The sequence below is a fragment of the Tubulanus polymorphus genome, chromosome 2 (genome assembly GCF_964204645.1).
Source record: "Tubulanus polymorphus chromosome 2, tnTubPoly1.2, whole genome shotgun sequence".
Lineage (NCBI taxonomy): Eukaryota > Metazoa > Nemertea > Palaeonemertea > Tubulaniformes > Tubulanidae > Tubulanus > Tubulanus polymorphus.
Window position 1 is genome coordinate 19585016 of NC_134026.1, and position 11625 is coordinate 19596640.

Below are 11625 nucleotides of genomic sequence, written 5' to 3' on the forward strand. Positions count from 1 at the left end.
ATCGATATATATATAATCTCTCTTGAAATAAATAAATGGCACAATAGTGCGTCAAACGGTCGATAGTGCGTCGGTTCAAAAAACGTATCAATGCCTATTTTTCGTAACATATCAATAGAGCCTAGATACATAGAGTGAGGCCAGAAACGAAAGTAATTTAGGAAAGATATCAGTACTTTTTTCTAATAAAAATAATTTTCGATTTAAATTACTGCATCTGGATTTTTGAAAACACCATCTATATATATAAATCCGTTTAAGTAGATTAACAAACTATCGTATTTGTTTTGAAACTCGGCTGGTGAGCAATGATTGTCCAAGCCACGTCAACACACTTTTTCAATTTAATTCATCATCGGTCGAGATCTAAAATCCTTTTTTCCGATTTCACCGATTCAATCAGTCCGATGGCATTTCCCATCCAATTCGGTAAATCTTTTTAGTTGACGTCGACGCCGTCGCGACAATGTAGCACCGGCCGGGCCGAATGTTCCTCGTCGTCAAAAGGATTAGCCTTTTAAGATCGAACTAGCCACCCAGTTCCATCGTTAAGTGCACGAAATAATCAGTTTTTGCGAGGGAATTATCGCACTATTTATGAGATCTATAAAAACCAACCCATAAACCTGCTTGCCGAACTCAACATCCACGCAAACCGCCCAAAATATTGTCGCCCGCTGATAATAAATTTGTATTTTACATCATCTTTCTGTCCTCGGGGAGACGGTTGTAAATTATAGCTATGATTCTGCGAGGCGCTACAGACGTCATTCCTACCGTCGCGGTTTGGCTTGTTAGACGTACTTCGCCTTCGGTGCTTTACTTCGGTGATAAGCGTCTTTCAACAAGCGCATACACGTCCCCGTTCCTTTCAGTAATGCCATCTTCCGACCTGAATGTGTGATAAATCTATAATCACAACTTTCACTCTAATTCTCATCCAGCCTCGAGAAACCAACCTCGACATAGCATGGGTGGATAACCTTAGATAAGGATAGATCGTCTCGCGTTCATGATTCTAGCAAGCGCGCATTATACGTTTGTTGATTTACGGCAGAAATTCAATCAGGTTTTGATCAGATTCCGAGAATAGAAACGACCGGTTTAACGACTAGAATAAGCTGTTTATTTTACATTCAAGTGATATATATGCTAGACGCAACTTATTTCTTGGTCGTGTACATTGTCGTTTCCTAAACTGTATATACCTCATTTATAGGCCTGAATCAGATTCATTTGATTTATCACAATGTAACGCTCGACCACTCGAGCGTTTTTAGCCGTTTGCCGTTTTTAGTTTACTCTTCCGGAACAACTGTTATCACGGGTGCCAAATGGGCCCGTATCCGTCCAGCCATAAACGTCAGACCAGGCACGATACAATTTTTAACGCGGGTCAAATAATTGCGTGTGAATTGTTACTAGTTCCGGAAGAGCCTCACTTTGCCTTGTTTAAGCATTGTTTAGTATCGAGTGTGGTTTGCGTGCGAACGCAACTATCTATAATAAGGCACGGGCCAAATTTGACTCGGGCCTGATCCGTGCCAAGTGATGGTCTCTGTGTGATCGCGGCTAATTCTCTTTCGATATACGTACAGAAAAAGAATTGATCGATTGAAATGAAATCGAATTTGACTTCTCAAACGTATAGAGTCGTTATATTTGAAACATAGACAAATGAATGATACATACTTGATTCTATGACTGGCTGAATCGACAAATTCAAAATGTAACGATTTCGTATATATATTTGTGTTTCGTTGCTGATAACACCTGTTGCGTACTCAAAACGGAAAGAACATGCAATATTGAATATTCATTGAGATTCAATATTTGGTTACACGCTTAAAATGATTAACATTTTGTTTATGTAAGTGCGTTTGCCACATGGTCGATAGTAATTTATTCGAAGATATGATGATAGATAGTTTTTTCTACGTAATGTAGTGCTCGATTTGCAATCATGACTTATAGCCAAAAAAGGCGAACTTAGATTTTCAGTTTCAATCGTAGAAACGGTGCCAGTATACCAAGATTAAAGTCTGTTATTGTGTGAACAGTTATTCTTTCAAAGATATGATGATAGATAGTCTTTTGTACATGTAGTGGCCGATTTACAAAAATGATGACTTATTCCCAAAAATGCGAACTTACATCTACAGTTCCGACAGTGGAAACGGTTCCATTAAAGACTTAAGTCCGTGATTGGCATTCAATGATCTTAATTTGCATATATTGATTAAAGGAAGGAAATGAGCTTTGTTCTCGGTTTTATCTATGTAACATTCGAGAGAGTGAGCGAACAACCAAAAAGATTTTAGTTTTCAACTATTTCAACGATGGAGATGGCTCTGTTTTCTTTTTTAGGATATGGACATATTACTCCGAAAACGGCGACAGGACGCGTGGCTACGATTTTCTACGCCTTAATCGGGATCCCGTTGACGTTACTCTGTCTGGCGAACATAGGCGGACTGATGGCGGATATATTTCGCTTTTTGTACAAGAACGTCTGTTGCGGTTTGTGTTGCGTTCCGTGCAAGGGCAAAGGCGCCGAGTTCTCCAAACCGAAACACAAACGCAAAAATACGAAACGAGTCGTCAAACAACGGACGGAAACGATCAATAAGAAAAAGAACAACCCGAAAACGAAGCCCGCAGAAGCGGAAAAAGAGAAAAACAAAAAGATGTTTCGGTTAACGTTTTCGAACAAAAACGGAAAACCGTCGAATAGCACAACTTCGCCGTCGTTAACGTCTCCCTCACTGTCATCTCAGCCACCCCCTCTTTACTCAACTATCTGTCCACCTTCGCCCACCGTAACTGCCATATCGTCAAATGACTTGCCGCAATCGCCAGAACCGATTGATACGGTAGAGGGCAGGTTCGACGACTCGCAGGTAGTACCGATTGCCACAACACCGCTCAACGAAAATACGGTTACCGTCATAGTCGACGATGACGACCCCGACAATATATTCGAAGAAGCTGACGACGATGACGTCGTCGACGTCGATAGCAGTTCGAAGACTGATCCCGACGAAAAAGTGACGGTTCCGATTTCGCTTTGCGTCTTACTAATGGCAGGGTACATATTCAGTGGTGCGATGCTCTTCTCGCTGTGGGAGAAATGGGACTACTTGGAGGGCTCGTACTTTTGCTTTATAACTCTGAGCACGATTGGTTTCGGCGATTTTGTTCCTGGCGCTAACGTAGATTCCTGGTCCTCACAGGAGAAGCAGGTTTTGTGTACGATGTATCTTTTGTTCGGTTTAGCATTTATAGCAATGTGTTTCGAATTGATGCAAGAGGAGGTGAGGGCGAAGTTCAGGTGGTTGGGCAGAAAAATAGGCCTCGTCAGTAAACGAAATAAAAAACTTGCCAATAAAAATAAACGAAAAAGTAGAAAATCAAAAAAGGTGAAATCTGAAGCCAATTCCGATTCAGAATCAAAGCATTCCGTTAATGTTGATCGCCAATAACGAACTTGCAAGACAAATTGCGTTCTTACTATATTCACGTTCCCGTTGAACCTTTTTTTTTAAATTCGAATGGAAAAACTACATTCATATTACTGTTTGTGATCTCTCATTCCGACCAGTTCTTTTTCGGCGTTCTCTTACCACACGAATAATGATGCAGACGCATTTATAATGATGTGACGTGTAAACGTTTTGCATAATTGATTTTCGAATTTTAAATTTGCTCAAAATCGTTGTGTACAAAATAGTAGAAGATTCGAAAGCGCCGAGACGTCTTTCACTATAGCCTTCCTTATATGATAAATACATGTATGTTTTATGCGAAATCGTTTGTTAGTACGAGCCTTACATGACAAAACGGTACAATATATGGTAATGTCTGTATAGTTAATTAAGTAATATCTTTGCATAATGACCTATGTGTATAATATATATATATATATATATACCACGCGTTTCGTATATGAATCGTGACGTTTTGACAAACTGCGTCCCAGATTTTATGACTGGGTTTGCTTTTCTTCGTGATATATTCGCAGAAAATGTGGGGCCAGTTGCCAGTTGGGTAGAGTTATCCAGTGGATATAGTGACAATTAGACATTCGTTGTTACTATTTATGCGCCGGTTATCTTTAACCAACTTTTGAGCAACCGACCCTTGAACTATCTGAAATAGTATGTATCCGTAATATGTGATTATTTTGGGAGAGGACAGGATCGCCTGCCTGTGCGGTGAGATTGTTAGTAACATTATGTCGACTGGCAATTGGTAGCCTCATAACCTGGACTTCGCTGTTTCGCCTTTCGTTGTGTATTGTAATCCCCATTGCCTCTGTTTCGTTTATACGGGTCCTATAACTGTATACCTTCAAAGAGTACTATAAACACAAAACGAATAGTCGACGTAATCGACGTCGTTTGGTCATTCAACCAGAGTTTTTTTTCAAAGTTTTGATTTGCGCGTATGCAATTTCGTTATGATTTTTCACGCTACTTTTGTAATCGATATTATGAAGATTTTTTCTTTTATTCATCAATGGATGTTGGAAGATTTCATCACATCAATACGTTATATGCAATTGTTGAATTAGTCGATAATCTGTGATAATGTTGTGTTGATAAGCAAGTACGACATTTTTGCGTAGAATCAAGAACCTTCCACTACAACGATTTTACTAGTAAGCCTTTATAATGATGATGTTTTTGAATAATGATAAAATCAAATTACCTCTCCTCAAGCCAAACAATGTAAGCCAGAAAAATAATTTAGCTTTCAACTTATTTAAGTCAAATTATGTATTTTGTGCTGTGATTTCGTAGTGTTTTTGATATTAGTGTCCTTTATTTCATTGGTTTGTGGCGTGTGCATTATTCGATATCATATACGTTATAATTGTAATGATGTTTATATAGAAGGATGGTCGAAATTCTACGGACCATAGACTCCGCTCCGATATCTCGCTAACTCGGGAACCGCTGACGTCTGCGAATTTGACGTCTTCTTTGGAAAGTTTTTTATTTCCTTGGTCGTTTAAACTCGTTGAAACATTTACGATTTCTAAGATACGGAGTACTTTGGGCCATTCTTCTAGCATCAATTATGCATCTTATGTTGATTTCACGAAGGTGATTTTATTTGTGTCGATTAGCTAGAGTAGAACGATTCCGTAGATATTTGTTAATTGTCAGTCCTGATTATGTTCAGTAGCACATGTGTAGTTCCTTGTTTTGTGGTGAATTACCATGTGAGTTTGTCTTTGAAAGATCGGTTACATGATATAGGTGTGTACATCTTGCGCAAGATGACCCGATAGTAGCTCTTTCAAAGAGCTAGGGATGCACGCCGGTGCCAGGGCAAAATTGCTGAATGCTTTCTCTCGAGTCGTGCGGTGCTATATACTGCGTCCCTGCGTTCATCGTGTCCCTGCGTTCATCGTGCTTTTATGGTATCATCAAACAGACGGATACCCAGTGCCGCATCCTTCCCGGTGGTGCTCTAGGGCGATTCGAACACATCAGTCGGTCTTTTCGTTAGTAATGTTCACGCGGACACGCCGGGGGTAAATTGGTGCGTAGGGAGATAACGAATTCGGAGATAATCAACGTGTTGTACGCGCTTCCCATTCCGTTTGGCAGATTCAGCTGTTCAACGTCGTGAATAGTTCTTTGGCTTCCCGCGTGTGCTCGATATTTTTGTGCGTGTTTCGCATTACGAGACTGTAACAAGAGAGTCCGTAATACGAAGTATCCTTGATATGCGCCATCGTGTTCTCAATAATTATCACCTTTCCTCTGCCATTCCTCAAGATGATCGTATCAACGAAAATGATACTACGCGATAGCGGTTATCTTACCGCGCGGTACCTACCCGTTTATTGGCCGTTTTGCTTTCCACGCGGTAAAGCTTCCGTCGCGCCATGGGATCGAAAAATGGAAAAGTCAGACTCCATAATATGCCAGTCCGACAACGATTGGATTATTAGATTTGGAAATGCGACACTCGAGGCAAACAAGTAAGTGGCGATACTTGAAATACATCAAAAGATTTATAGTAAATAATAAGAAAATAATTCAATTAATTTGAAATTGCTGTTTTAATGGTAAATTTCCATTATAATATAAGTATTCCAGAAAGAGCAATTCTATAAGTTAAAATTACAAATTTACGTATGCGCAAAAGCTAAACCGTTGATCCATAAGAAATTGTTTTTAAGTGAGCAATTTTGCATTTTTTCAGGAGGGCTGGTTAAAATAATCGAATCGTGCGTCGCCCCCGATCTATATATACGCCCCCGTTCATTGTGATGCGTTTCTAGCGATTTATCAATTGTTCATTATTTTTGGTTCGTTGTCTTTTATGGGGGTTGTTCGTGTGTCCGAGGACGTATGGATACCATTACGCCATAGGCTTATCACACCGGTGAGAACACGGCGTTAAATCCTCCTCTACGTAAAAAGTTACGAATATGGTTTAAATCCTTAACCGCTATATTTTGATATTGGCTTGACCCTCGAAAATCCGTTAGATTTAAAAAGAAGAAAACATTTACTCGAGATTGAGATACGGAACCCCAGTTCCATAGTCGTTAATAAGTTCGACTCCGGTATTGAAATTAGTTGAATATTTTTGACTGGATAAAAAGTCGAATCTTAACTCGGAACTGTGGAACTGAGAGTCAAGTATAAAACGTACCATAATGGCCCCGATCCTGGACAAGATAACTCAAATCTTTTTTTTAAGACGGACTAATTATTTTAACGTATCGTTTCCCAATACAAAATATATATCCAACAGCAAAGACTACCAGAAACTTAAGAAAATAATCTTTAATTATGTTTAAAGAACGGATTCTAAGGTAAGTGTTCATAAATTCATGAAACTTGACGTTAGTTTAATCGAAAGTCAATGCAATAGATAGGCCTCGGCATAGTCCGGGATTTCTGCTGAACACCTGAGGATGAGAGAAACAAAGTACGTTTATGCACGGGAACCAGTTTCATTTTTTTTTAGTTAAAATAAGAGTTCGTTTACAATCTGTTGACTTCAGAGTCAAATCATAAATCTCACGACTAGTGAAACTGGATCCTGTGTATTTTGCGGGGTTGCTGATTAATTGTGATAATAATACGAAATGTAAATATCAAAATACATATGTACACATGTACTGAATGCGTTATCATAACTAGTTTTTTAAATGTGATAGTTATTACTGAAGAGAATTATTGAAACCACCGCGTTGAACAATGTTGTAGGTGTAAATTTCGAATGATATATGCGCATAGTTTGTAGGCTCACGACGAGTAAACGTATACGGATATCAATGTCGCTTTTGAAAATCGTTTGCAGAGTGTCAAGGCCGAGGAATCTGCCTTCATTTTTCATAACCTCGTCGAGAAAAATATTCGAACATATTCACACGTTCAGTCACGTTCAGAAAACTACGGCGGACGACTTTTGTTTTTAAAGACCGTTAGTTTAGGAAAAATTCAATCAAAAAACGTTTTCTTCTTGCGTGTATGCGTTGCAACAAATCGCCATTTGAAATTAATCCATTTGTTCTTTTCATAATTGCTACTATACGCGTAATGACAAATCCATACGGAAAAAATATCAATTCTACCGATTTAAGATCGGGCTTTTACTTAATCAAGGGTATCGGAATTGCTTAACCCTTGCTTAACTCCACATAAACCGTGATCACACGAGCGTTTTTTGGAGCAACTGTTCACACGCGGGTGCCAAATAGGGTCCGTGCCTGTTTGGCCCGACCAGATACGTCGAACCAGGGCAAACGATTGGATTGCAACTGGTTCTTTAGTATCAAGTGAGTGGTTTACGTGTGAACGTGCTCTCGAATTAGAGCACGGGCCTAATTTGACTCGGGCCAGCCCCGATCCGTACTAATTTGGCCCGGGTCAAATCGTCTCCGTGTGATCGCAGCTACAATTTATTTCGATGGTTTTTCTCGGTATCTATAGCTCGTTTATTAAAAATGCCCCTTTGGGTATATCTTCAAAATCGGACCTAGGCCAGTCTCAGTCCGTAATACATAACCAATCTAAAAATAAAAAAATCTAAGCTTTGTTTCGGATTTTTAAACGGAAGTTTTTCTTCAATACGCATATTAACCCTCAATAAGCCCTATCCGCGTCTTTCTCTTCTCTGTGTTAACTTTTGCTCGCGTTAAAAAATTGATGAATGTAAAATATAGACCTTTCCAGAAAAGATGGCTTCCTCGTTGGCTTCCATGGACACTGACTGTCTGAAATTCAGTTGAAGAAAAACCCACATCATGAAGAAAAGGTGACGTTTCCACTGAATACCAGATACCAGATAACGAGCCATTTTATAAAACTGGCCGCCTCTTAAGTCCCTATATGGCATCATGAATTTTCAATTGGTTCCCAATTAGCTTTGGTGCCTGAACTGGGCAATCATTTACATTCGTGGATTTCATGCCCTTATATGCATCGTCTTGAAGGACGTTTGTTCAGAAGTTCCGGAGCCATCAATAATCTCGAATCTATGGAAGCATTTTTTCTGAAACGGCCTATATGATTGTTTGTTTTATATTATATGAGTATGTTCATGTTGAAATGTTATAAAGGCTTTGTTATATAAATATGTGTATCTTATAAAGAAAATGTACAAATTTTTACCAAAAAATTAAATGTTTTTTTTGCAATCGTTTTTACCGGGGGTGTATATAATGATGTTTTCGGTTGGTGACAGCCAGGTTAGGCGACCTTCTCGTGGTGCACGCGTTTCGTCACTTAATTTTTCAAACCTCATCGTTAATTCCGTTGGAGACAGGGCAGTGCAGGCGCAGGTATCGAAATATCGTTTTATTCATGTAAACCGATGGCGTGCTAAGTGATTGCCCAATTTTTGAAGACCTGACAACTGCACACTAGGATGAAGAATGTAATGACTATTATGTAGTGTGGGCGAGACATTACTGTTTGTGGGTAATATAAGCCGTTGAAATCTCGATGTCTTTACAGTCGGAGCCGAACCATTCTGACGAAGGGTGAAAAAGCATTGTAGGCTCACTAGGATAATACGTTCTTCAATGATTTGCTTTGCGAAATGCAGCCAAGTCAAAGCCGCATTCGGTGCAATAAATGCCGTCGATAGACATTTTCTTATTAGGAGGCAGCGGATTGATTAGTAAGCTTTTGTTTTAAACTCTGATCGCCAGACGGCTCGTTTCTATTGCCGAGTCACCTTGCGATCAGTGCCAAAAACACGGCTTTTAACCGACACCGGACCGTAAATATTGTTATCTGTACATGTACACGGATTCGCCGTGAGTTATAGCCACAAACGAAATACTTCAAAGTACCACAAAAACATGTTACAGCAAACACAAAAACATTTGTTTTTGAACCTCGATTCATATTGCTATACTCATATACGACTTCGCGTCAGATCACAAGCTCGGTTTAAAATACGTATATAATCTAATGACAAAAACTAAAACTACAGTCGAATTTCATTTCAACACTCCTTAAGTCTTCATGGGATAAGTCGTCACATTACTTGTGTCGTTTGAGTCGCAGTTCGTGTGGGTGTTTCGAATTCAATGAATTTTATGTACTAAAATGTAAGTCGTTATTTAAATTAGTCGTCAATATGATAATGGTCTCAGCTGAGGTCGTATGCTATCAAGAAATCTACGGGAAAATAACTGTTCACACGTGTCGATGTATTTTTCGGCATTAGTCACAGTAACACAGTCTTTGGTAAATACTACCGGGCATCAGAACACTACCAACATCTTCATTAAGGCCTTGTTTAATAACTTGAAGTACGGATCCGTTTCCCAGAATTCTGCTTTGATCATCAAGTAAACAAAAAGGTTTAGTCCTTCGTGTTTTCATCAAAATATTTCGATGAAAACTTTATTGTAATATGTCCATCTTGATTTTCAATCTAGTTACTTGTAAACGTTATGTTCATCACAATTTTCTATCTCATGATTTGCAAAAAAGTAGGGTTTTTTTCATTTCTCCCATCATTTGAAAAAAAATCATCACAATTTTCGCTCCATTTTTATTTTTGTTCTGCAGTCCTTGAGAGGTTTTATATGGAAAAAATAACAACAATTAAATAATTATTAAATGAAATAAAATTATTTTTATCCTTTTCCTTCCATTTTAAAACGCCTATCATAGGAATTTTTCAAAATTTCTATTCCCTTTAGTTTACCCTTCCTCTTTTTTCTGGAAAAATAAACCTTTTCAAACGAGAAAGATAAAACCCCACCAGAATCAACTCTCGATGCAGCCGAGGATAAAACGATATCCCCGAACTTCTCCGCAAATTAAGTTAAAATCAACTTCTACACTTCTACGGATAATTCAGAATAAATAACACGTTCGTGATTATTGATGATACACATTTGTTTCGGCGATATTTTATTTTCTCAAGAATATATGCATGATGTAAATAAGATCACATAATAATATATATATTTGCATTGACTTTTTTCCCACATCTTATGAATTACGAAGAAGAGCCAATGCAGTAGAACTCGCTTAATTCGGATCACCTGGGACTGGAAAGCTTCGTCCGAATTTCTCGAAATCTCCGAATCACGCGCTCTCATTTGAATAGAAATAACCTAGCGGCGACTCGACTGGAATTTTAGTCCGATAAGTAAATGAAAATCCGGATAAAACCGATCCGAATTATCAAACCGAGTTATACTGGATCCAGTTTCACAGTTCGGAGTCAAGGTTTGAAGCAGAGTCGAAAACATCGAAAATGAACTAATTCTTACTCGGAGTTAACTGTAACTCACAACTGTGGAACCGAGTCCTGTATGACAATTTTCGATACAACCACGCATTGGCACAGGGTTCAATTGCATATCGTGGAAATGGAAAAGGAAGATACAAGATTTCAAAAGCAGTCCACTCTATGGAATGTTTTTCACGAATTTGCATTAACAGTTTCCCAAACTTGGTGACACAGATTATGCTGCAATCTCACACTCATTTAATAATAAGATGAATAACCCGTTAGGACCGGGTTTGGTTATAATCTTTCGTTTTTTTTTAAACCGAAATTCCTGAGAGCTAATGTTCAGTTTAAGTCACATGAGCGCGCGCGTACATCAACGCTTCTCAAATGGTATTTGCACGATACTTTTAGTACATTTTAACGAAGCCACATGAAACGAATTTGACGAATTTCATAACACACGGATCAGATTCAAATAAATAAATAACAATAGGTTCATGTAATGCAGGTATGAATCTTACGGAAGAGCATTGCGACCATATGAAATTTTGAGATAATTATCATACGGCCTCTATGCTCTTTCGTACCACCTGCAGCCTCAAACCATCCCGGACATTTCACCATTGTTGTGTGGAGTCATTGCTTTGGGACAATGACTCGTTAGGTTGTGGAGTGCGTGTTTAGCCATTTTTCTTTTCAAATCTATGACGAGTTAATTTCTGATTAGGAACAATCCTAAACATAAACCGGGCATAGGTAAAACCGGGACGATCCAAAAATATTGGAAAAATAGCTTAGAATATAAGCGTCGAATGTCCGATAGGTCCAGGCAGCAGATTGAAGAATGACACCTATTACACAACGTACATAATTTAACAAAAATAACAAGGTAAA

General features: G+C 38.6%; 1 protein-coding gene across 1 annotated transcript in view; it reads left to right on the plus strand.

Annotated features, from left to right (window-relative positions):
* Nucleotides 1-3482, plus strand: part of LOC141899005 (potassium channel subfamily K member 18-like) — a 38465-nt gene extending 34983 nt beyond the window's left edge. Inside the window, exon 2 of the mRNA XM_074785155.1 lies at nt 2368-3482. Within this exon, the coding sequence (XP_074641256.1) occupies nt 2368-3482 (1115 nt within the window). The remainder of the gene's footprint in view (nt 1-2367) is intronic.
* Nucleotides 3483-11625: the final 8143 nt, after the last annotated feature.